Here is a 26083-nt window from a genome sequence, read left to right as displayed (position 1 = left end):
TCATATCATATCTATGTACAGATTCGGAAAAAAAATAGGAACAAGCTTAACATCGTATTGTTGGTCAGAATGGAATTATTCCATGGCATAAAGGTATCATTTTTACATGGAGCAAATAAAATATATATATTTTTCAATAAACATTAAAATTTATCATAAGTACCAAAGGTGTAATTTTAGGTACATTATTAAAGGATATATTTTCCCAATTTCGATTTTGGGAAAGCCAGGTTTTTGATGTTAGAGATACCTACTGTTGTCCATTTTTTTATTATTCTACTTTCGGAAAATTACCTTAATATGAACCAGTATGGAAAGTTCAAAAGTCGAACGGGACCGACTAAGTGATACCACTCGCCATATTGGACATATACTCTTATGATCCTTTTACAGTGCAGTTAGATATATACCAATATGAACCAAATACAACATACGTCCTTCTCTAATAATTTTGGTCGTATAGGTACAATATCATGTCGATAGAATAGACATAACATTTGTGCTCCGTATAAATATTTAAAATTATTTAAATCAAATTACATTTTTTGAATCTATGCAAAATTCCCTATCAATTGGACAGAATTGAGTCTTTGGTGGGTCTTTGATGCGCTATTTACAGAAAATCGGACCAAATATATATATGGGACCTACATCTAAATATGAACCGATTTCGAAACAAATTCTGAAATTTCAAATTTTAACTCAATCGAACCCACCTTAGGAGTTTGGTTCACCTTTTACATAAAATCGGACGAAATATATATGCGAGTCATATCTAAATCTGAACCAATTTTCTCCAATTTCAATAGGATTCGTCCTTAGACCAAATAAGTGACCTGCACCCAATTTCGTCTTATTCGGATTATAAATGCGATTATAAATGCGACTTTGCTCAGAAAAGACGACATGCATAAATCAACGCAGAAAGTGACTCTATGCATAGTCTCAAAAAGAACCATCTGTCTGTTTCGTTTCCTTTTGCCTGATACAAACATATGCACAAAGACATAATAACCTATCCCACAGTGTGGTAAAGGATATAAGAACATTTTTGGGATAGAGATTTGTTAACATATACGACTACAAAAAACCAAATTACTGCGAATTCGGTTGAAAAACGCGCTCAATTGGCGGTACCTTTATATGGGAGCTTTGCCTAAACGTGGACCTATATTTATAATTTTTAGTGGAGAGATTTGCTATCCAATAAGAACTCGAAGTACTAAATTACAGCCAAATCGGTGGAAAAATGCGTTCAAAACCCCCAAAATACCGAAAATTTGGAGTATCATTGTATGGGGGCTACCAGAAAATTGGACCTATATTTATAATTTTTAGTGGAGAAATTTGGTACCCATCAAGAAACGAATGTACCAAATTTCAGCGAAAATAAGGTGCTAACATCTAGCAATTTGTTTTTTCGTACGATGAAGTCCCCGCCCATTTTCCATCCCACAATAATATAGCCCTAACGTGAAAGTCGCAAAATGTGTCTTAAATTAACCTTAATTTTACTATTTTTCAGTATGTAATGCTAAAATTAAAAACATATATTGCACAAATAAAATATATTTACTTAAAAATCAATTTGTTTTATTTCTGAGAAATTAATTAAAAATAAATTAAAATTTTTTTAATTACAAAATTTTAATACACAAAATGTCAGTCGAAATGTATTCAGGCACACTCAAATTTGCATATCTTTTTGACCAGGTAGCACCATGAAGTTCGCTCGAATACTTTTGTTGTTCGCATTGTACATAAATCTCAACGATGCAACGATACGTTTTACAAATTTGAAATGTGAAACATTTAATAAGGATTTCCTCACCTTTAAAGAATGTAATTTGAAAGTAATCTCCCGCGGCATTATTGGTTTAAATGTACATGGTAATATATGGCAACTACCTATAAGTAATATGTCGGTACGGAAATATATATTTTGTATTTTAAATGTGGGAAAAATATAACATATTTTTCTTTCAGATCAATTTGTCATTGTTCAAAAAGTTGAGTGGCTATAAACCATTTCTCTACAATATAAGCGTAGATTTGTGTAAATTTTTTAAGAATCCCAAAAAATATCCATTCATTGAACTATATCATCGGGTTATAGTCAAAGAATCAAATATTAATCATACGTGTCCTTACAATGTAAGTAAACTTAATGGAGAATAATCGAGTATATTGAAGCTTTATATCCATTACAGCACGACCTCATTGTAAAGGATTTGGTTTTAAACGAAAATAAATTTAAATATCTACCATTGCCACGCGGGGAATATCGTTTCGATTTGAAAGGTGGTGTTAATAATGATTGGAAAGGAGAAGTAAAGGCGTATGTTGATGTTAGCAGTGATTTGTAAATTTCATATATGTGGTTTGTTTGAAATAAAAATACATCACTTCCAGTTAAATGGAATAAGAATTGGTAAAAGTCGAATTTAACTTTATATTATGTGGACAACAACTGATTTTATAACAGTTGAAGAACAGTATTGAAATTATTATTAATTAATATTTAAATACCCAGTACAGTAAACAACTAAAGTGATACCCTACGCCACAATGTATGCAAAACTTCATGTCAATCGGACATACTTAAGGACTTTTTGTGCAATCTATATAAAAATTGGAAAATGATATATGCACCAATTAAATCTGAACCGAACACACGAAATTCTAGATTCAGTTTTATACGCTCTGCAATGTTCCCTTCAATGTAAATGGAATTTGAGTGATTGTTGTTGTTTGAGTAATGAAACGTTGGTTATTTGTTGCACCATTGAACTCTACCATACTGCCATAACTACCATAAAGATAGGACAATTGATACGTAAGCAATTTCCAACAGATGGTTTTTCCTCTGTTGTAACGATATCATAACAACAGAGAGAACAATATTAAAAGTTTTTAATGCTATATCTTAAGCTTATAAAATGAAAATAAATATTTTGAGTGCAGGTCTCTAATTATACCCTTCACCACACTGTGGTACAGGTTATTATGTCTATGTGCATATGTTTGTAACAGGCAAAAATAATCGAGATAGACCCATGGTTCCTTTTGAGAATATGCATAGAATCACTTTCTAAGTCGATTTATGCATGTCCGTCCGTCTGTCCATGTTAAATTGTAAACAAAGTACAGGTCGCATTTATGATTTATGAATTGGATGAAATTTGGCAGAGCTCATTTGTTTGACCCAAGGACGAACCCTATTAAAATTGGGAAAATCGGTTCAGATTTAGATATAGCTCCCATATATATTTTCGTCCGATTTAAGGTAAATGAGGTACCAAAGTCCCTAAATATCTTTCGATTTGCACGCAATTTGGTACAGCCTACTGAACTAGGTCTAGAATGATGTGTGCCAAGTTTCGTGAAAATCGGTTCAGATTTAGATATAACTCCCATATATAGTTTCGCCCGATTTTAGGTAACTGAGGTACCAAAGTCCCTTAATATCTTCCGATTTGCACGAAATTTGGTACAGCCTACTGAACTAGGTCTAGAATGATGTGTGCCAAGTTTCGTGAAAATCGGTTCAGATTTAGATATAGCTCCCAGATATATTTTCGACCGATTGTATGTAAATGGTGCACCAAAGTCCCTGTATATCCTCCGATTTGCACGAAATTCGGTACAGCGTACTGAATTTAGTCTAGAAGGATGTGTGTTAAAATTCGTGAAAATCGGTTCAGATTTAGATATAGTTCCAATATATATTTTCGTCCAATTTTATGTAAATGGTGCACCAAAGTCTCTATATATCCTTCGATTTGCACGAAGTTTGGATTTATAAGTAAATGAAGAACTCAAAATAGTGCCGAATGCTCAAAACATACTGATATAAGTGTAACCTAACATGTGACAAGTTTCGATGAAATCGGTTTAGATTTCGATATTTTGCTTTAAAATTATTTATATAATTTTGTTCCATTTTAAGAAGCAACTCTATATTTGACCAAAATTTAGTATAGGTTGCAGAATGACATGTTTAGTTTAGTCTTAATGGTCCTTCAAAAATGCGACGTCTGTTAGGATTCCATCTGTTGAATATACCCAAAGTGGTGAAGGGTATAATATAGTCGGCCCCGTCACATTTTCTTAAGACATTTTCGCGTATTGGTGTTTTTATTCTTAACATGGCTCTGTTAACATTGATTCCCCCTGGATATTTTTTCATAAACTATTTTGCCAAAATGCATTTTGTCGAGTCTTTACGGTTTCTATGTCTTTGTCTTAGAATACCATATTTTCGAGTACAGAATATCCCCCTACTATGATGGAATACGACTGTATGTGGATAAACAAAAAACGTGGAACAGTTCAGATAACTATTTTAATATAAACCAGTAAGGAAAGTAGTAAAGTTGGACGGGGCGACTATATGTTATCCCTTACCACTTTGGTTATAGTCTAAATATGGATCTTTAGTTTGCGTAAAATACACTAATATGCCGCAAAATTTCACCTCAATCATACACCCGTTCGAAATATATGTATATGGAAGAAATATAGAGACTTTGGTACACCATTTACATTAAATCGGACATAAATATATATTGGAGCTAAATCTAAATCTGAACCGATTTTCACAAAACTTAACTTAATTCAGGGACTTTGGTACACCATTTACATTTAATGGGGCAAAAATATATATGGGAGCAATATCTAAATCTGAACCGATTTTCCCCAATTTCAATAGGGTTCGGCTTTAGGCCAAATAAAATCAAATTGAATCCTATTCTGATCATAAATGCGACCTGTACATAGTTTACAAGACTACATGGACCGACGGATGAACATGCATAAATCCACTCAAAGAGTGATTCTATTCATATTCTCAAAAGTAACCATGTGTCTATCTCGTTTCGTTTTACCTGTTACAAACGTATGCACAAAGACATAATACCATGTACCACAGTGTGGTGAAGGGTCCAAAAAGTGAAATGAAGAAGGCAAATTTCATAAAGTAACATCTACAGATCCAAAATATACGGCATCTCAATATTTTATCATTGACCAACTTCCTTGGTTGCAATAAAAACGTCAACATTGGGTTCTTTTATCTTTTATTACAATACTCGGATGTTAAGACAATAGATAATGTGTGTAAATACAGATGGTTATTTGTATATGGTTTAGCAGTAATTACTCTCGGACGTTGGCCTTTGCAGCTTTGTAGTGGGGGCGGAACGCAGGAGCGAGCTGAACGCGGGAACGTGTTAGATGCTGGAGCGTGTTGAATATAGGAGCGGGCAGAGCGCAGGAGCGGGCTGAACGCAAGAACGAATTAGATGCTGGAGCGTGTTGAATACGGGAACGGTTATATGTAGGAGCGGGCAGAGCGCAGGAGCGAGCTGAACGCAGGAGCGAGTTAGATGCTGGAGCATGTTGAATACGGGAACGGTTATATGTAGGAGCGGGTAGAGTACAGGAGCGAGTTAGGTGCTGGAGCGTGTTGAAAACAGGAACGGTTATATGTAGGATCGGGCAGAGCTCAGGAGCAAGCTGAACTCGGGAGCGTGTTGGATACGGGAAGCTGGCTGCAGGCGTAAATCTGGCTATGAGCGATCTACAAGCGCGTTGCTGGCTATAAGCATGTAGCTGGATACGAGCGTGTTGCTGGCTATGAACGTGGAGCTGTCTATGAGCTGGGACCTGGCTACGAGCGTAGAGCTGGCTATGAGCTGGGACCTGGCTACGAGCGGGGAGCTGGCAGCGAGCGTGGAGTTGGCTATGAGGTGGGAGCTAGCAAAGAGCGGGTAGCTGGAAAAGAGCGGGTAGCCGGCAAAGAGCTGTGAGCTGGCTATGAGCTGGGAGCAATGAAGCCCATCAGTATACTTTAAAGTAGCTACCTACTCACACGCATTGTTATGCTCTTTCATTCAGTCGTTGTTTGACAGCCAACGAATGAACACATGCTGGGGTGCGCGCACGACGTCGTGTCCACACAACTAGAAAATCAACGTAATCACACTTAGGGATAAAAGTATCTCAGTATATTTTTATTTTATTATTAAAAATGCGTTTGGAAAGGCGCAATGTTTTGTATGTTTGAAAACTTTTAAAAACAACAGAACATCACATTATCAAATATTTAATTATTTCAAGAATTAAATATTTGATAATATGACTATTATCTCAGTATATGCTACTTTATAAACTTTATTTGATTTTTGTAACATATACATTTTTAATAATGCTTTTAATATATATAATAACAAAAAATTAAATTCATCAAAATTTTCCCGACCACAAAAATGTACACACACTTTTGTTCAGTACTGTTCTGTTTTCTATCACACATACTAACGCATTTCAATTTTGGGCACCTATGGCTGGGAGCTGACAAAGAGCTGGGAGCGGGCAAAGCGTAAGGCCGAAGACTTTTGTTAACGACTGACTGTTCGCTAACTCAGGTTCTGGACAACTTCAGTGATGAAAAGTGGAACTTATCCATATGGCTTTATCAAGTGAATGAGAATTATTCACTCACTCTTCAGTGCCAAATGCAATGAAGTTATAATGGGGGAATGAGTAAACACAGATGGTTGTTTTAGTTGTATTGTTCATCGTACAAGTCATGTGTTGTTGTAATGGAGTTAAAATGTTGTTATAGATATTAGGGTGGGTAGTATTACTGGTATTTTATAAGAAAAATGTATGGATATTAGGGTGGGCCGTATTAGTAGTATTTTATGATGAATATGTTGTGGAGCTATGTGACGGTCACGTTACACCTCTGCTCTAAGACTCCAAGAGGCAGGAAAGTGACGATCGTCGTCACAGCGGTTCATGAATGTAAATTCGCACTGCATGACTTAATATTTGGGTGGATCCAGGACATAGTGAATAAATGGGAATGAAATAGCTGATGAGGGGTATCATAGTTGTCCGATCTAGTGATTGTGAAATCTGTACGACTACCTATCGGCTACTTCGGGAAGGCAGGAAGCCGACGGAATGTTCGGACCTGGATGTAGAATTATCGATCATGGTTAAACTAATTAACTAATATATTTACCTACCACCATCTACTATCCTTAATTTTTTATTTTTTTTTTATTTTTATTTCTCTTTTTCGGGTACTTAGGATGGCCACTATGTAAAATATATCTCAAAATGAAAACAACTGCTAGACCACTGGTAGCTGTACATCCTTTAATGAAATCTAACCTAACGCGTCAACAATATCTTCTGAAGACGAAAATGGTTGAACTCGCATTTTTTCTTGAGCCAGCACAACTTCCACATTTTGGCCGGTCTGCAGATTTAAGCCGATGTTAACTTTAACAGCCTAACGCTAACAAATTTGTTATTCCATTTTGTTATGGAGTAGCTGCCATGAATAATTATTTTATATATGCGCAGAGTAATTTGTAATAATTTGTTTTTAATTAATATTTGTTGTTTTTTTTTAATAATTAATATTTTTGGTAAATGTGAAAAAAATATTAAAAATGATTAATGTTTTTTTAAATACATTGTATATGTCACCATAGTTTTATTTGTTATCAAAAAATCTACACTATTCCACACACACACGTGTAGTATTGTAATAGAATACGAAATCACCATCATTTTATTTTAAATCACAAAACAATTGAATGAAAATTTTATAAATCTTCAAATATCTGGAAATAGGTCTTAACATCAGCTTTCCAATCATTGTAGGCAGCAACTTTCAAATCTATACGATATTCTCCACGTGGAAATGGAAGATATTTCAGTTTATTTATATCCAATACTAAATTCTTCACTATTATATCATGCTGAAAGAAAAGGTATATTTATTATATATGTGTGTGTGACATAAATTGATACTTACATTATATGGACAGGTGTGATTGATATTTGAATCTTTTACTAGAATACCAACGAAAACATCAATAAAGGGATATTTCTTCCTATTGGCCAAAAATTGACAAAAATTCGTAGTAACATTATAGAGGAACGGTCGATAGCCGTTGGTCTTTTTCAATATGGCCACGTTTATCTGAAAAGAAAATAAGGCAATGAAAACATAACAAAATAAGCAAAAAACGTGGTTACGTTCGGACTGGAAGAAATGTTTGTAAACATATAATTTTTTTTGTATTAAATGATTTTTTTCAATAAGTATTTAATGAGGCATAACGTAAAATTGAATTCAATATCATCTATATATATAAAAGAAACGTGACTGCTAAAGCTAGAAACTTGAAATTTGGCATGTAGGTCCGGGTTGGTGCGTAGGCGTGTGATAACGCTGGGTTTTGGGAAATTCGTACTAAAAGGTACTAAAAAGTACTAAAAACTGTATTACGCGGGAAGGGTTAGATGTAGAACTTTGAAATTTGGTACGTAGCTTTGTATAAGACGAGCAAAGAGGAATGTGTGAAAAAAATTTGGAATTTAGTACTAGAAGGTACTAAAAAGTACAAAATAGTATAATTCTATAGAACCGGTGGAGATAAATATCTGAAATAGGGTATGTAGCTTAAGCTATTACAAATAGAATGATGTGCAAAAAATTTTTTTGGAAATTAGTACTTAAAGGTACTAAAAAGTACTAAAACTGTATTACTCCGGAATGGTTGGAAGTAGAACTCTGAAATTTGGTATGTAGCTTTGCCTATGATAAGCCAAGTGGTGCGTTGGAAAAATTTTTGAAATTTAGTACTAATAAGTACTAAACATTACATCTGAATGAAATCGGTGAAGATTCATATCTGAAACATAGTGTGGAGCTTAAGCTATTACAAATAGAATTAGGTGCGAACATTTTTTTCGAAATTAGTACTTAATAGTACCAAAAAGTACTAAAACTATATTACAGCGGAACGTTAGGAAGTAAAACTTTGAAATTTGGTATGCAGCTTTGTCAATTATAAGCGAAGGGCGAAGTGTGAACAAATTTTGGAAATTAGTACTTAAGGTACTAAAAAGTACTGAAATATGGTATGTAACTTAATCTATTACAAATAGAACGATGGTCAAAAATATTTTGTTGGAAATTAGTACTAAAATGTACTAAAAAATTATGAATATTGAATTACAATAGAACCGATAGAGATAGAAATCAGGAACTTTGTATGCAGCTTTTACTATTACAAAGTACTAAAGTGTTGATAAAAAGTACTAAATAAAAAATACAATGGAGCCGATATCTGAAATGGTACTAAATATTAAATGACAACTGAATGATAACGGACAACTAAACGGTTTTTTATTAAAAGGGTTCCAAAATGCCTGGAAACTACAAAATTTGTATTGAGCGATTAGAATTGGTAGAGTTTGGAATTCGTGTATGTGGCTTCTAAAATACAAATATAATTATTCCCAGCGCCATCAACAAGTTTATAAGGATAGAAATTAGCATTGCCTAATACACCAAGAAGTTGGTAAATTGCACTTAAAGGTACCAACAAGTACTAAATATTGGGTACGGTAGAACGGATAAAGATATGAACCTGTTATTAAATACTTATCTGGAACTATAACGACAAACATTTATACATAACTGCTTTCCAGCAATAATTTTTAAAAGTACAACACATTGTATACGGCGATACGGGTAGAGATAGAATTTGGTACAAGTCTTTTTGTATTACAAACAATGTTTTCGCAGTTTAGTATTTAGGGTTCTAAATATTGTGTACGACAGAACGGGTAGAGATAAAGTGCTGACATTTTGTTTGTATAATCCAAAATCTGATCTAAAAACGTTGACAGTTACATGAAATATAGTTTTCAATCCATAGACTTATAGTACTGCGAATGATTTTAGAATTTTACAAATAAGTGAAACAAGGCACTGAACAACGCAAGTACTAAATTGTTGACACTTTTAAACGCAAATATTTCTAAGATTTCTACCATAACAGTACTGACGTTTATTTCTAATGATGTTTCCAACCCCACTTACGCGAATATTATGGTGTGATGAGAAATGTTGAACATTAATACCGTTGAATTTGAGAAATATATGAAAATGAGTAAAGTTTTCTCTATATAGTAAAATTCGAGCACCAACGCTAATTAAGCCTATGTTCGAAGACTAAGATCTAAGATTTTTTTTTAAATTAAGGCATAGGAGCTATCCAAAAGTGTGGAGATTATTAAACAAGTTTAAAATGTGATATGGATCATTGTAAGTACATACTTAGAAATGCATAAATCTGTATAAAGTTATATTGTGTAGCTAAATCAATGTTTATTTTAACTATAAAATATAAGTTTTTTTGGAAAGACCCGCTAACGACGTAGCGGGCATATGCTAGTTAAAATATAAACTACAAAGTGATATTCAGAATTTTTCTACAAAGAATTTACACCCGCAAACTTTTTGATTTATAGAAGTATCCATGAACTAATGAAATGGTCCTTGTTCCTATCGTTCGTTTATCGCAATATTTCCATTGAACTAGTTCGTTCCAGAGCTACCCAACTCAAATATATTATAATAAGAATCGTAGGAGCATCTCTAGTACACACATCAAATAGTCGGGCCCGTCCGACTTTTTAACTTTCCTCACTGGTTTTAATGTTACATATTGTATTTATTTGAGAGTTAATTCGCAAAAGTAGGCAAATTCATATTAAATGTAAAAATAATAGTAATTAAATAAACATTTGGCCGAACATGTTTAATAAATAAAATCGGTATTTAACCCGAATATGACGAGTGTACTACATGTATTACACCTATTATTTTTAGTTATCTTAGTTAATTTGACGTTAAATTTTCGAATAAGCTTACTGCAAAGCATGCATTGATAAGTCCTAATATAAATGCCGTTTAACAGGCAATAGTAATCGAGATAGACCCATGGTTTATTTTGAGAATAGGCATTGAATCACTTTCTGAGTCGATTTATGCATGTCCGTCCTCATTTAGTTGGCTGAAGGACGAATCCTATTGAAATTTTCAGTTAATGGTGCACCAAAGACCCAAAGATAGGCCGATTGCCGCAAATTTTTGCACAACGTACTGAAGTTAGTGTAGTCTAATACGTGTCAAGTTTGAAATACTAAACAATATCATATCACATTGATATAACTCTCACATCAGAGTACATATAACAATAAACAAATCTATGCTAATAAAAGAGTAACGTGATTGACTGACTGATTTAACGATTCATTAATGTCCAGACTAAACGGCTAAAGCTAGAATCTTGAAATTTTGGGTGAGCGTCCAAAAGTGACAGACAAGGCTGGGTTTTTGGAAATTCATACTAGAATAATAAATGTGATACCAGTTGTATTTGGCGAACCGGTAGAGCTAGAACTCTTAAATTGTAAATAAGGGTCACTAATGGAGTGTAGAATAGATATAGAAAAGTGTTTTTTGGACATTCGAACTATAAGTATGCGAAAAGTACTAAAATGTACTAAATTTGGTACAATTTCGTAGCATTTGAATGGATAGCGCTAAAAACTTGACAACGTTACCTATTAACCGACGGGGCGTACAAAAATATTCAACTTCCCCACTATGGCAAAATGTTGTATACGGCCGTATTACCCAAATACGTCGAATCCATATCTTTATGCGTGTTCTACCTTTGTGGGGAAAACGTCGAAGGAGTTAGTTGAATTTTAGGTAAGTCTGTGAAATTTGGATAGGTAATAGGTACAATAACACGCGCAGGCAAGAGTGTTCGTTGTTGAATGAACGTAGGTAATGGGGAATAACAAAAAGCACAGGCAGTGGTATGCAATGCTTGGTAAACAAGCAGCAACAACATGCATATGGAAATTCGAGGCAATGCAAAATGGAACAACAATGCAACAGTACTTTGGCTATCGACAGTGGCCCTACGTGGGGACGTTTGCTATAAAAGGGAATTGTAACAATGGAGTGATTACAAGTGAACTTCGAGGACACAAGTGCTCAGGAACCATTCAAGGGGAACCAGTGAGTATTGCGCGTGAACAGTGTGAAATTTATAAGCGTGTTTCGTAGGCCGCTTATAACTCGGGAAATTCGTGGAAATTTATAAGCGTGTTTCGTCGGCCAGTTACCGTGCTCCGACTTAACGCTCGTGGATAATCGTGTTTCGTACGCCGCTTATCGATCAACAGCCGACGCTAAGTGTGTTGCCGGCGCCGCTTACGAGACTGGATTTTGAGAGTCGGCTAAAGACCACCAGCGGAGTTGCAGGAACTACACGAGAAACAGACCAGACAGGCGGGAGTTTCACCCAAGCGAGGGCCTACACTTGTCATTACAGATCCCAGTGGAGTCACCGCTGCACTAAAGCCCAGCCGACCGCACCAGACACCCCTACGGCCACGACGGGTGAACGAACAATGTTGTCTCCCCATACTAATATCCGGGCCATTGCCGATCATTTACGTATATGTATAGATTTCCGCCATCTGAATAGCTTATAGGATCCCGACGCGTATCCGCTGCCTCGTATTCAGTCGATTCTTGATCGGCTCCGGGTGTGTACTGGCAGATTCCCCTGGAAGAAGGAAGTCGGAAGTACACCTCCTTCACTGTCGCTGGAAGGGCTCTTTCAGAATTTGTTCTCATAGGAAGGAACTTAGAGGAACACCTAGCTTAACTCAGAAAAGTGTCACTTTTTCCAACGAGAAGCAAAGTATTTGGGACATATGGTGAGCGGCGATGGAATTCAAACCGATACGGACAAAGTCGCCGCGATTCAATAAATGAAACCACCGGAAAATTTGAAGGAATTAAGGCGGTTTTGGGCGTAGTCTCCTGGTACCAGCGTTTCATACCAGAATTCGCAACCCTAGCCCACCCGCTGACGTCGTTGTTGAAGAACATACCAACACCCTTGAACATTCTTGGACATTCGTTTGAGCGCATATGATGTTTTTGAGATTTTACTATGAAAACACGTTATTATTATATTTTTTTTAAACAAAATGGTGAATTTATTTAAGTTATCGAATATCAAATACCAGGGTGCGCAAAAATTCGCTGACGAATTATTCAAAATACATTATTTTCGTTTTGTGCTCATGTTAACAATGAATTTATGGCGATAAATTCTTTACCAAAAGAACATTCGCGAAATAATGGTCGCACACACATAACAAACGAGTGAGAGCACACAACAACGTTCGTTCGTTTCGTTTGGTGTTTGAAATTCTTTCTGACATTCTATCACGAATGAAAACAAACATTCCCGAATGCTCGCGAATGCTCAAAACGGCAACAACAATAACAAGAAACGTTCGTGAACTCAATAGTTGTTGGACATGTGTTTTGTTATTCCACACACTTTCTGCTACACACAGAAAGTGTCTGTGTGTGTTTTTATGATATTTTTGTTTGTTGTTGTTTTTAACAGTGCTCGCGATAATTCGTGAATATTTGTTTTTGAGTTTTTCAAAAGAATGTTCTTAAGCAACAAATGCTCGCGAAAGAATGAATCGAAATTTTATCGCTCGTGAATTTTTCGTACATTGCGATAAATTGAAAACATTCGAATTTTCGCCCGTGAGCATTCGTGAAAAAGAGCGTATTTTAATCATTCTTCGCACCCTGTCAAATACAAACCAAAAACATTTTTCTTAAACTTTTTGAAATAACTAAAAATAAGTTATATTTTGCCTTTTTTGCCAGGACATTCGTTTTAGCGCAGCTCATTTTAAAATAGAAAATGGTGTAATAAAACAAACTTAGAGTTAATAATGGATCAAAAATATTTGTAAGCAGTATGTCAGGGAGTAATTCAAAAAAGAAAAATGAAAAAGTAATAAATTACTTAAATATTTTTCATAAATGGGTTCGCTTAACTTATTCTAATAAAAAAAAATTGGAAAATAAATAAATCATTCAGAGTGTGTGATTAGATTAAGGGTCTAAAAAAGGAAAATTTGTGGTGTAAAATCATCAGCAAAGGACAATTCCAATTCTACTTTAAAAGATAAAGGACGAATTCGAAGGAAACCAGCTAAAAATCAACAAAATTAAGGAAATTTTTTAGCTATCTGTTATAATACGTACCATATCACGGTATTTTAAAGCTAATTTTTAAAGAAGATGGACTCAACTAATAACCAAGCTACGTTTAACGATCGCTTACAAGTGAAATTAGTGGAATTTGCATATGCCTTGGACAAATAAATTGTAAAGTAGACCACGGATATAAGAACATCTAAAAATCGAAAACATTCTTATAAGCGAGTTTTTCTTATATAAATGTATTTTATATAGAAACTGTTTTCTTATATGGATGAAACATTTTCTTATGTCCGTGTTGTTCTTATATAAAATGTTCTTATATCAGTGGTCTACTGTATATGATCACGAGAATAAGTTGTTTTTGTATGGACCAAACTACTATAGTTGCAACATACAAGCCTAATTTCTGGGGGAAGTCATTGGTATGGGGTAAACACTCGTACATATGTGATGTGTCCACCAAAATGGATTCTGAGTGCATAATGAATTATTAGACGTCGTTTTAGTAACACATTTTGATTAAAAAGAGGACAAGGATAAAATTTTCTCCACGATAACGGTTCCATCCAGCCTCGAAGCAAACATAAACTTGGTTTCCTGACAAAAATATAAATCTTTTACCACGGACGGCTGGCACACCAGACTATAATCGTAGCGTATATGAGATTCCTGTGGCAAAGGTGTATGACTCAACATAATGTTTTCTTTTGTAAATTGCCTTAAATATGCTATGAAAGAATGCTGATTAGATATCAGCATAAATACTGTTCAAAATTTGGAATACTCTATGTTACCTAAAATAGCGGTGGGCATGCTAATTATTAATTTAATAATAAAAAATATTGTGAAGTTTGTGATCAAACGAATGTCCTGGGAAAAAAACAAAATTTAAATTATTTTTATTTATTTCAAAAAGTGTATGAAAAATGTTTTTGGTTTGTATTTGATATTCGATACTTTAAATAAATTCATCATTTTGTTTAAGGGGACCCCTCCATTCTCGGGGTCAAAATTTTTGTTGACTTAATTCCAATCTACACTAATTCAAAAATGTCCCTGCAAAATTTCAAGTAAAAATCTCAAGAACTCTTGAAGATATAGCCGATTTATTGTGTCAGCATCAAGTGACGGCTGAAGGGCTTCTCAAACTTTAAACGCGTTTTTCTCTAAACATTTTTTTGCGAATGGCGGGCACGATAACTCAAAAACTAATAACCCAATCGATTTCAAATTTTTACACGTTTCTCTGTGAGTGTATAGCTATCGTATGAACTAGGATAAAGCCAATCGGTGAAGATCTTCCTTATTTTTTAACTTGGTTTTTGGTAAAAAATCGGCGATTTTCCAAAAATATTTTTTCAAAGTTCCGCCATTTTGTTAATTTTAGAGCGAAGTCAATAATCCTAGTTCATACGAGAGCCAGACATGTACTCTTTCTAACACCGTTGGAATTTTCGGATTCCGATGTTCCAGTGCGGAGTTATCATGCCCGCCATCAAAAATAAGGACTTTTCTTTGATCACAAAAAAACAACAACAAAACAACAACAAAAATTTTTTGTAAATTATTTTTCTTCTTTTTTAAATCTTCAAATATATATGTGCGAAGTTACAAACCTTAACAAGCATTGGTATTCATTTGCCAGCCCATTTAAAATCTTAAAAATAAAAAATCTTGAAGGGGGGTGGTTTGGTTCCCTTAAGAAAATATATAATAATGTGTTTTCATAGTAAAATCTCTAAAACATCATATGCGCTGAAACGTTTTGAGGTACGAAAAGCTAGGGCTGAAGCTGACAACGATTTTGACGAGATTGACGAAGCCGCTGGAGTCGATTGGACCAAATGTTTAGCTCAGAAGGGCTCCGCTGACGGGAGTCAGTACGGCGAAAGCGTGGAGCAGTGAACCGTATGGTGGGGGGTGAAACAAGAGCGCCGTGAAAGTAAAGAAGAAAGTAAAACAATGCTTTTCTTACTAAATAGCTTCAATGGTTTATTTGGTAGTTTGGTTGTTGGTAACGAAATTACATTTGGCAACGATATGCCTATACGCAACAATAGGCGTGCTGTCTGGCCGAATGACAGGTTGATACTACTTGATGCTTAAAGGAGGCGGCAAAACAAGCGTTAAAATGTCAAAGCGCTAATCCAAGGTTGTAATAAACCGTAGCGCATTCATTTTAACGAATAATTAAGAACCAAACCAGGGTTTGTGTTCCAGCAAATTTACGAAAGCGAGATTTACGAGAGTATTACAGGAATGTCACAATCAACCCGCGGCTGGACATTTAGGTATCCAGAAAACCGGGAAACGTATTTTCGAACGTTACTATTGGCCCGGAATGATGTGCGACATTGCGAAGTATGTGCGAGGTTGTGCCTCCTGTCAGCAATATAAGCCAAGCCAAAGGCCCCTGTTGGTCCACCGTTTGTGCAGACTTCGATGGACCTTTGCCCCGTTCGAAGCACGGGGATGCGATGCTACTTGTCTTCTTCTTCCCATCATAGATTTTGACACCAGCAACATATGGAACAACAACAAGCAACTCTGAAGAAAAAGGCCTACTACAAGCAACAGTGGCAAGACCTGCAAGACGCCGAAACCGCTAAAACGACAACCAGGCCTCGAAAACGCCATGCGAAGGGACGGCGTCATAGGTCGAGCAAAAAGCCGAAAGCCAAGTTCGTAAAGTTGCCCCCTTGCTACGTGAGACTCGAGCGGTTGAATTCCCAGGGTGAATACGTCGCCTCGGTATATGAAATCCACTGAGTCGGAGGCAGACAAAGGTCTTTCTTGACCAAACCCACGCCTTATCACCACTCGAGGGGAAAAATGCAATGGTCCTGCAAAGATGCGTTGTGTGGTGGTAGTTCCCGATAGCCGGCAAACCGAATGTGAGTTCTTGTGCCGAGATGAACTGGCAGACGAGGTGCGACAGGGATAGCATAGGCACATTCAAATGGGGTTAGAACTACGGATCCCCAAGAAACAATACAAAAGGATCGTAGAGGTGTGTGGCCGTCGGTATCGGTTGCTGATTAACTGGGAAGGGCAGGCTATCATCATGCCACAATAGAAGCCAGCTTTCGAGGAGGGGGAGCAGTGTGACGGTGGAGGTCGCCATCTCGTTTCCCCCACACAACCTGGGCGATTAATGATGTGGAATCGTTTTTTTTTATATTATATAATTACTTTGTTATGGTGACTTGAATTTTTATTGAATTACATTGTGAATATATTTAAAGTTGCCCCCTTGCTACGTGAGACTCGAGCGGTTGGTGCTAAAACCCACGCTTAAGCCGGTGGCAGTAGTTCAACCCCTGCCGAACCCCTCCAACCAAGTCAATGAGGTTATTGATTGTAATCGATAATAATTGGATGGATGGAACTCCAGCGGAGACCGCAGACGAACGAGCGCAGGAACCTGACTCACCCACGGTCATTATCACCATGGAAGAGGATAGTTCGCTGGTTAATAGTCCTCCCAGGGTGAATACGTCGCCTCGGTATGTGAAATCCACTGAGTCGGAGCCAGACAAAGGTCTTTCTTGACCAAACCCACGCCTTATCACCACTCGAGGGGAAAAATGCAATGGCCCTCCAAGGATGCGTTGTGTGGTGGTAGTTCCCGATAGCCGGCAAACCGAATGTGAGTTCTTGTGTCGAGATGAATTGGCAAACGAGGTGCGACAGGGATTGCATAGGCACATTCAAATGGGGTTAGAACTACGGATCTCAACAAAACAATACAAAAGGATCATAGAGATGTGTGACCGTCGGTATCGGTTGTTGATTAACTGGGAAGGGCAGGTTATCATCATGCCACAATAGAAGCCAATCAGTCGCCATCTCGTTTCCCCCATACAATCTGGTCCATGGATGAGGTGGAATCGTTTATATATATATATATAAATGGAGGAAGAAAAATGTATACTAACGCATCAATTGAGAACGGCTGGACCGATTTGACTCAAAATGTCTTTCAGTTGTCGGTAACTACAGTGGGAAGGTTTTTATGAAAAAAAAAAAAAAAATTGAAAAAAAACCGCGGAAATCTTGCCAAAATTATTTTAAAGAAACGGTTAGACCGACTTGACTCAAAGTTTCTGTTAGTAGTCTGTAATTGAAGTGGAAAGGTTTTATTGAAAGAACATTTTGAGAAAAATCCGCGAAAATGTTGCAAAATATATTTTGAAAGATATTAGCATTTCTACACATTTTATATCAAACCTTTATGGTTTCATATTTTCGTAGTTCTTTTTGGATATATTTTGGCCGAAAATGGGCAGCGTATATCTTGAAGTAATTGTCAATTATTGAATATTCAAAAAAAATGTTAATTTCCTACAATTAATTGGATTGTCATTGCCTTGAAGAAACTATCTATGTATATATATAATAGAAAAAAATGTTTGAAAAACCGCTGAACGGATGTTAATGAGATTTACACAGTATGTCATGACGTGTCCTGAAAGTAACATAGGCTATATAAACTTCTAAAAATGCGCGTGAATGCAGAGTTATATCATCAATAGTGAACATACCTCAAAATGTCTGTACATGTAATATGCGTATATATTTAGAACGGTAATAGATACCGTATTCAAAATTTGTCTGAATAACATAGGTATAAATACACATAATGCATACAAAAATGAGCGTGGTACGATTGGGGAAATGCACTCACTGTTGCACTTAAATAATTTACATACAGCGAAAATAGCATTTTTATTTGATTAGTCAAAAACCGCTTAACAGATTTTACTGAGAATTTTCGCAGTCAGCCATGCCATCCCATGAAAGTAAGGTATGCAAAATAAACTTTCAAAATTCCGCGATGACTAAGAGTAATCATACCTCTGAACTAATATGAATTTTCTATGCACATATCTGAATATCTTGAATAAATCTGTTCATAAAAGTATATATGATACTCAGATAAGTACACATCCAATCTTAAATGGGCAGAAAGTAAAATTTGGTCAAAATCAGAAATTTTCGACTCATAATTTTTTGTCCTATTATCAGTACATTATTATTAGTAATTACAATAGCCACCAGTTCAGTAATTCCGCTAACGTCTACTGCTTTCCATCTCTCCATTGTCATTTTCATACACCTCGAAATAAAATTTGTGTAAAATGAAAAATTGTTGACATATTTTTTTACATTTTGAAAAAAATTTTAATTTGTTTTAATAATTCTGCTACCATTTGAGAAAACGAACATGAATTCAATAAAAATATGCATCAGCAATAATTGGGAGATATCCAGAAGCGAAATGCGGATGATGGATTAAAAGTTATAATAACCTGAAAACATGAGAAATTAAGTTTAGTTGATCAAACGGATATTAATAAAACTATTATTTCGAGGATGTAGAGAGGAAACTACTCAATACACAAAATTCTATCTTGGGATTGAAATTGGTTTCCTAAAAATACCAAGGTATGTACAGTTAAGAACATGTTACAACCATGAGTTAAGAAGAAGACTAAATCTAAATTCGTTAAAAATATTACAATGTGAAGGGATCCCAGCCATATAATGGGAAATCAGATAAGAATACAGACATAAAGGTAGTTGGTAATGGGAATGAAGGATTTTATTGGTCGTTGAACGATTAATGCTAAACATGTGAATATTATAGAAAATATATTAGAGTATAATCCTATTGAGACAAGTCAAACTGTTTCAAATAACGTATACATTAACCAGCTGTTACGGTATTAGTACTGATACATTACACTTCGAAATATATAGTCGAACAGTAATTGGGGCTACTATAATACCTATATCAATAGGTGTAGGATTGGGGTATGTAGGAAGTTTTGGAAATTGGTACTACTGTGTACTAAATTTGGTACAATTTGGGTGGGTGACCCAATAGAGTTGAAATCCTAAAATTTGAATTTGGAATCATGGTGGGGGTGAAGGCTTGGGTTAAGTAGGAAGTTGTGGAAATTCGTAATACTGTGTACTAAATTTGATACAATTTGAATTGTGGGTGAACAGATAGAGTTTCCGTTGGATGGTTGAGGAAGCTACTTATGGAAATAATGTGTGCAAAATGGAACTTTTTTCTGACGTACGCAGTAAAATAATATGTTAATACATGTTGAAGTATTTCCTACATTCGCTAACGGGCATATGCTAGTTAATAATAAATTGGTGTCAATTAAAAGTTCATATATATATATATTATCATTTTCACACAAAAGTCTAGCTCCATTTGAACCGCTTATTCTTTGGTCAGATTCTCTCCCTGGTGTAAAATTTCGTTGTGTTCGGGTTATAATTGTGTGTGTTTTTTGTTCCATTCCACCCTTTAAATATGAACCGATCATTACCAAAAAACCAGTGACTACCACGAACTCTAACTTTCTGAGGATGTTTATTCCGAGTCTGAGTAATATTTCGTGATATTTGCACACTCTTGTCCGATTAGAGGTCAACAACACCTCTTCCTTACTTTTTTCGAATATTCAGTACAGTCCTTCTAATTACTTGTCCAGATTACCTTCACGGTGGGTTGTGTTGTGATTTTTGGATTATATTATATTATATTCTCCGTCCATTTCATCCCAAAATTTTAATCTGATCATCACCGAAAATTATAGGCGTTGTTCTTGACCATAACTGGAACCTCATGAACAATTTCAAAGCCATCAGCGCGATATTTCTCCCTCTAATGTGGTAATGGGTTACTAAATAATATCTGAATACGTAAGCACCTGTAAATATTTGACTGTAACTCCCACATCTGAGTAGATACATCACTATATTTGGTATCAATTTAAAGGCCAACCACTCCTCTTGGATATGCTATCAACTCCTATATCCTCCAGGATATATATATATATATATTTTTCACACAAAAGTATCCATTTGATCCGCTAAATATTGACCGATCTTTATCAAAACATGCATGCTTATTCTCTGGCCCGATATATTCTCCATGCAAAAATTCGCGGTGTTTGGGCCATAATTGCGGCCTCTGTTTAGTATTTGGTCCATTTCATCCCCTAAATATTAACCGATCTTTTCCAAAAACAATAGGGGTCTTCATTGGCCAGAACCCATCCTACATGCAAAATTTCGTGAAGATTGGTCCATAACTGTGGCCTGTATCGTGTTTACAAATTATAATGGACAGACGGACGGACGGACACACATGTCTATATCGACTCAGAGTCGAGATATGACGATCGTTATACTTAAAGGTGGGTGTAGGACCAATATTTCGCGGCGTTACAAACATTTGGGGCTGCACAAAGCTATAATACCCTGACAACATAGTTGTGTAGGGTATAAACATGCACAATCTCGTGACAATAATGGACACATGGACAGACGGACGGACAGACATGTCTAGATCGAATCAACTAGTCGAGATATCGGTATACACCTAAGTCTGTTTTTGCACGGTCTTTTTGTTTTGATATAACACGGTTTGAATATTGAATATTTTTAATTTTTTTAGACGATTTTATTCCATTTAGCACGATTTGAAATTTTATGTACTTAAATTTTTTTGTCAAATTTAACTTTTGCAAAGTATGTTCATATCACAAAAAAGTATTTATGAAAGAAAAAAGTCTGAAACCACGGCTTCTTCTGGAACCAATCTACCGTGTAAAAATAGACTTAGGTGTACTTAAAGGTGGGCCTTGAACAAGTTTCGTTGAAATCGGTTCATATTTCGATATAGCTTTCATATATATTTTCGTCCGATTTTAAATAAATGGTGCATCAAACTCCTCATGTATGTCAGATTGACATAAAATGTTGTACAACGTAAAAAATTGAGTATAGAATGACGTAATAGAGTTTTATAGAAGTACCGACATATTCCAACAGATCTCAAATTGATATTTGCTTGAAATCGATTTACATAATTTTGCACCATTGCAACAGACGAATGCCATGTTTATAGATAGATCTAAGTTCGCATTTATATAAAGATCCCATATTTCATCCAATTTTATGTTCCAATTTGATGTTCAAAGATGCGACGTCTGTTAGGATGCATCTGTTTAATATACACATAGTGGTGAAGGGTATCATATAGTCGGCCCGGTCCAACATTACTACTTTCCTTGCTGGTTTAGTTTTGTATCTCAATACCTTCCTTCACGCTAAATATTAAATCCTTAGATGGTTTTATATAGTAGCTAGGCCTAAATGCAGGCCGATGTAATCATTCTCGAACCTGCCCTTCTAGATAATATCCTCCATGTAGTAGTATTTAGTAGAGTGCCAGATGTGTAGTTTTTGAAATATTAGAATGATTCTGTATTATACTTTAATTATATATGTGTATATTTATAGTAGTCTTTGCCGGCTGATAAAATATGTAGCCGGTCAGCCCACCTTTTACTAACCTATGGGGGTTCGCGTTCCCTTCGATATAGGGAGGTCGCCCCCACGGTCGGTTGGGGCGGGTGTGAGTGGTGTGGGACCGAACGAAAAAAAAAGATAACTCACCTCTTATGCATGTTAATATATTTTTTTTAATACACTACCTTAACCAATATACTATATATTACAATTTAATATCATTATAAATCAATGCCTATGTCGACAAAAATCTTAACCTCCACCAACCTACGACAACCTTCAAATCAAATCGATATTTCCCACGAGGCAATTGTAAATTTCGAAATTTATTTGCATCTAAAACTAAATTTCTAACAATTATATCGTGCTGAAAAAGTAGGACAACATTTTAGAGATTTTTTAACATCAGAATTGGCCATGATTACTCAAATTATAAGGGTAAGTATATTGATATTTGAATCCTTGACCACAACACCATGGAACAGTTGAAGAAATTTATATTTTTTGGGATTTTTTAAATATTGACACACATCTGCACTGATGTTATACAGAAATGGTTTATAGCCACTAAACTTTTTAAATAAAGCCAAATTAGTCTGAAAAAAAAGAAAAATGTTTATATATATATACAGGGTTTAAAATGCAGCATCAAAAAATATTAGCTTTAGCTCTAAAGTGCTACTGCTAAAAAATATTGACATTATGACTAAATTAGCAAACGGCTAGCTGTTTTAGTTTGTTGCATTCGTGCTAAGCACGTATTTCACATGCGAGCTTTTTTTGTTATGACTAATCGGCAGTACGACTACATATTCATATTTCGCTGCCGACGAATAATCAGCCGATGGTTGTTTTTATGTTTGTGTGTTGCCAACGCACAAATTAGAAAAAAGGCAATTCATTTTGTGTGTTGTTATTTAATTTAAACTTGTCAAATCGCAATTAAAAACTGTCAATAATAGTACTAAAAACTAACTTATATATTAAATAAAAACCTTTAGCAAGTATTAATAATTGTCATTGTTCGAAAAAATTAAATTATCATAATCGCGATTTTTAATTATCTCATACAATTTATATAATTTCAATGGACAACACTGAAATCGAAAAATGCTCGGGTTTTGTTTGCTAAAAATCTTGCATAGCAGCCATAGTCAAGATGCTTAGTCTTCATTGTAAGCTTTGGTTGTTAGTCGCGTTGACAATTATGTTGTAGTTGATCATTGCTATTTTGTAGCTGCTGACAAAATCAAGAAGCTTTAGTTTTGTTTGCTAAAATTATTCGTAATGTATTGCTATTTGTTGCAGTTGTGATTGGCTGTGCTGCATATTTTGAGGATGAATTTAGTTAGCAGTGCGGCAATTTTCTGTGTTTTTGCTATTTTGGCGTTAGCATTTTAAACCCTGTATATATATATATATATATATATTAATTTGGTTTTGATAATAAATGTTGATCTCACCGAAATATTATTAATTGGTAATTGCCACAACTTGGCATAAACATATAACCCAATTTTACCACGACCAATTACTTTTAGGGTACATTCTTGAATAGTTACAAATTCAGTATAAAATTCGGCACATTTCAAATTTGTGAATGTAGAAAATAAGCAATAATAGTGTTAAACACCTGTACTTCATTTTTGCAACTGATCTCGACAGATCAAATTTTTATTTCCATTTAACAAGTAATAATAGGTTTTTAATTAATATTTATGTGTGAATATTAAATAAATTTTCCAAATGAATATTGAAACATAATTTTGAAATTATTTTTAAAAAATACACCTACATATCATAATATTTGATATTTTATTGCACAAACAATCTACACCCATTCTCCATTTTTATTATACACCTAAGTCTGATTTTACACCGTAGATTGGTTCCAGAAGAAGCCGTGTAAAAAAAAACCGTTTAAAAAATGGAATTCCCCTAAATTAGTGCTATTCATATTTGATTTGACCAGTTAAAATTGTTTGTACGCGCTAAATGGGAATTCACATAAATCTTTAAGCTAGTGTTCGCAAACTATCGATACTATCGATGGTTTCAGACTTTTTTCTTTCATAAATACTTTTTTTTGTGATATTAACATACTTCGCAAAAATTAAATTTGACAAAAAATTAAGTACATAAAATTTCAAATCGTGCTAAATGGAATAAAATCGTTTAAAAAAATTAAAATCACACATTTAAAAAAAACTTTGAATTTTCAAACCGGGTACAAAAAGACCGAGTAAAAAGAGACTTAGGTGTACAAGGAAAAGCTATTAGCAAAGCAAAGGTGCGATCTAAAGTAACACGGAAACTCGTTTTCGAAGGCTGCAAACACAACAGATAGCCGAAGCCTACTCCGCTCAACTTACCCACTTGCTTGACGAAAGCACTCCTTGTCCCGATAATAACACTGTGATACAAAACAAAACAAAAAATCTTTTCAGGGGTTCTAATGTACCAATTCTGTTTAGTTGGAGTCCGTGGACCACGAATATACCTTTGGTTTTTCTGGGTCACTTCGAAAATTAGTTTTATAACGGTAAATGTAGAGAAAACGTGGTTTCATAGATTTTCACTTTGAAACGCGTATAACTCATTTTCTTTCAACGGATTTATATTCTTTTTCTTCTCATTCGAAGAGTAGCATTTTTTCTTTCAAACAAGGTATATACTTGGTAAATCGGTTGAGAATTGGCTGAGTTGCAGTGGTTGAAATGTGAAAAAATACACATAAAATGACAAAATTTATTTTTCCTCGGACTGTACGAAGAAATTATGATATCAAGCCGTATAAGTTTTATTATATTACGGGGAAGGCAATTGAATAAGCTTTCGAAAATGCGAAAAATCAAAAAAATCGGTTAAAAAATGGAGGACTTATACACATTTTTGTATTGATTCTATGCATATTCTCTAAAGGAAATATGGGTCTATCTCATTTTCTTTTGTCTTTTACAAACATAATGCGGAAACGAGGAAACGAGATAGACCCATATTCTCTTTAGAGAATATGCATAGAATCAATACAAAAATGTGTATAAGTCCTCCATTGTTTTCAGAATAAACATCTCGAGCAATTCGAGATGTGCATAAGTCAGAATGAAGTTCGGAAATTTTACCAACGAGTAAGACAGTAAACCAAAAGCTTTGGTGCATGCACATCCTCCTGTAGATCTGTCCTGGTGACAGATGCAGTCAGCATATTAAGGATCTGGAAGGAGCATTTTGTAGCGGCGAAGAAGATACCCCTGAACCAATAAGAGATGACGGTAGGGGAGACTGGGGCACCTTCGGCATCGGGGCACCTTCGGCAATCGCGTTTTCGATATGAAGCTCTCACCGCACATCACTAGTTTCGATACATAGGTATCGAATATCCAAATAAATAACTGACACAAAGTTTGAAATTTCTAGCTAATAAACTTGTTTAGATACATAGGTTTTTGTGTTTTTATAGATGTTTCTGTAATATTTCAATTCCAATTCGTAAGTATTTCGTGTATAAAACTTTTTAAATTTTTAAGAGAATATTATTAAAAAGTGGTTAAGTACGATGTGTATTATAATAAAAATATAAAAAATATATTGTTTTTACAAAACAGATCGAAAAAAATGAAAAAAAACTATAAGAAGTACATTCGGGGTACATTTGGCATTTTAAAGTGGGGCACATTCGGCCATATACAGATTGTGCAATATTATATCATTAAAATGTTTTTGAGTTTGTCTTTAAAACTAATCCTTTAATATGGCTCGAAATTGCATATGTAAGAGCAAACGTGTTTGTATTGACGAAAATGC

The 26083-nt window shown here is 35.0% G+C and overlaps 2 protein-coding genes across 2 annotated transcripts in view; one reads left to right on the top strand and one right to left on the bottom strand.

Annotated features, from left to right (window-relative positions):
• The first annotated feature begins 1721 nt into the window (after positions 1-1721).
• LOC133331655 (uncharacterized) lies at positions 1722-2366 on the top strand. The gene is made up of 3 exons (XM_061540036.1): positions 1722-1925; positions 1987-2154; positions 2211-2366. The coding sequence occupies exons 1-3, from the start codon at positions 1722-1724 to the stop codon at positions 2364-2366; spliced, it is 528 nt and encodes a 175-aa protein (XP_061396020.1).
• Positions 2367-7625: 5259 nt separating this feature from the next.
• LOC133331654 (uncharacterized) overlaps positions 7626-26083 on the bottom strand; it is a 34057-nt gene continuing 15599 nt past the window's right edge. Inside the window, exons 3-5 of the mRNA XM_061540035.1 lie at positions 23743-23828; positions 7838-8005; positions 7626-7781 (exon numbers count right to left, since the gene is read on the bottom strand). Coding sequence (XP_061396019.1) covers positions 7626-7781; positions 7838-8005; positions 23743-23828 — 410 coding nt within the window. The remainder of the gene's footprint in view (positions 7782-7837; positions 8006-23742; positions 23829-26083) is intronic.

The sequence above is a fragment of the Musca vetustissima genome, unplaced genomic scaffold (assembly GCF_032173495.1).
Source record: "Musca vetustissima isolate MV318-11 ecotype Yass unplaced genomic scaffold, APGP_CSIRO_Mvet_v1 utg9530, whole genome shotgun sequence".
NCBI lineage: Eukaryota > Metazoa > Arthropoda > Insecta > Diptera > Muscidae > Musca > Musca vetustissima.
The sequence above is the reverse complement of the archived record's forward strand: the minus strand, read 5'-3'. Positions and strand labels throughout refer to the sequence as shown.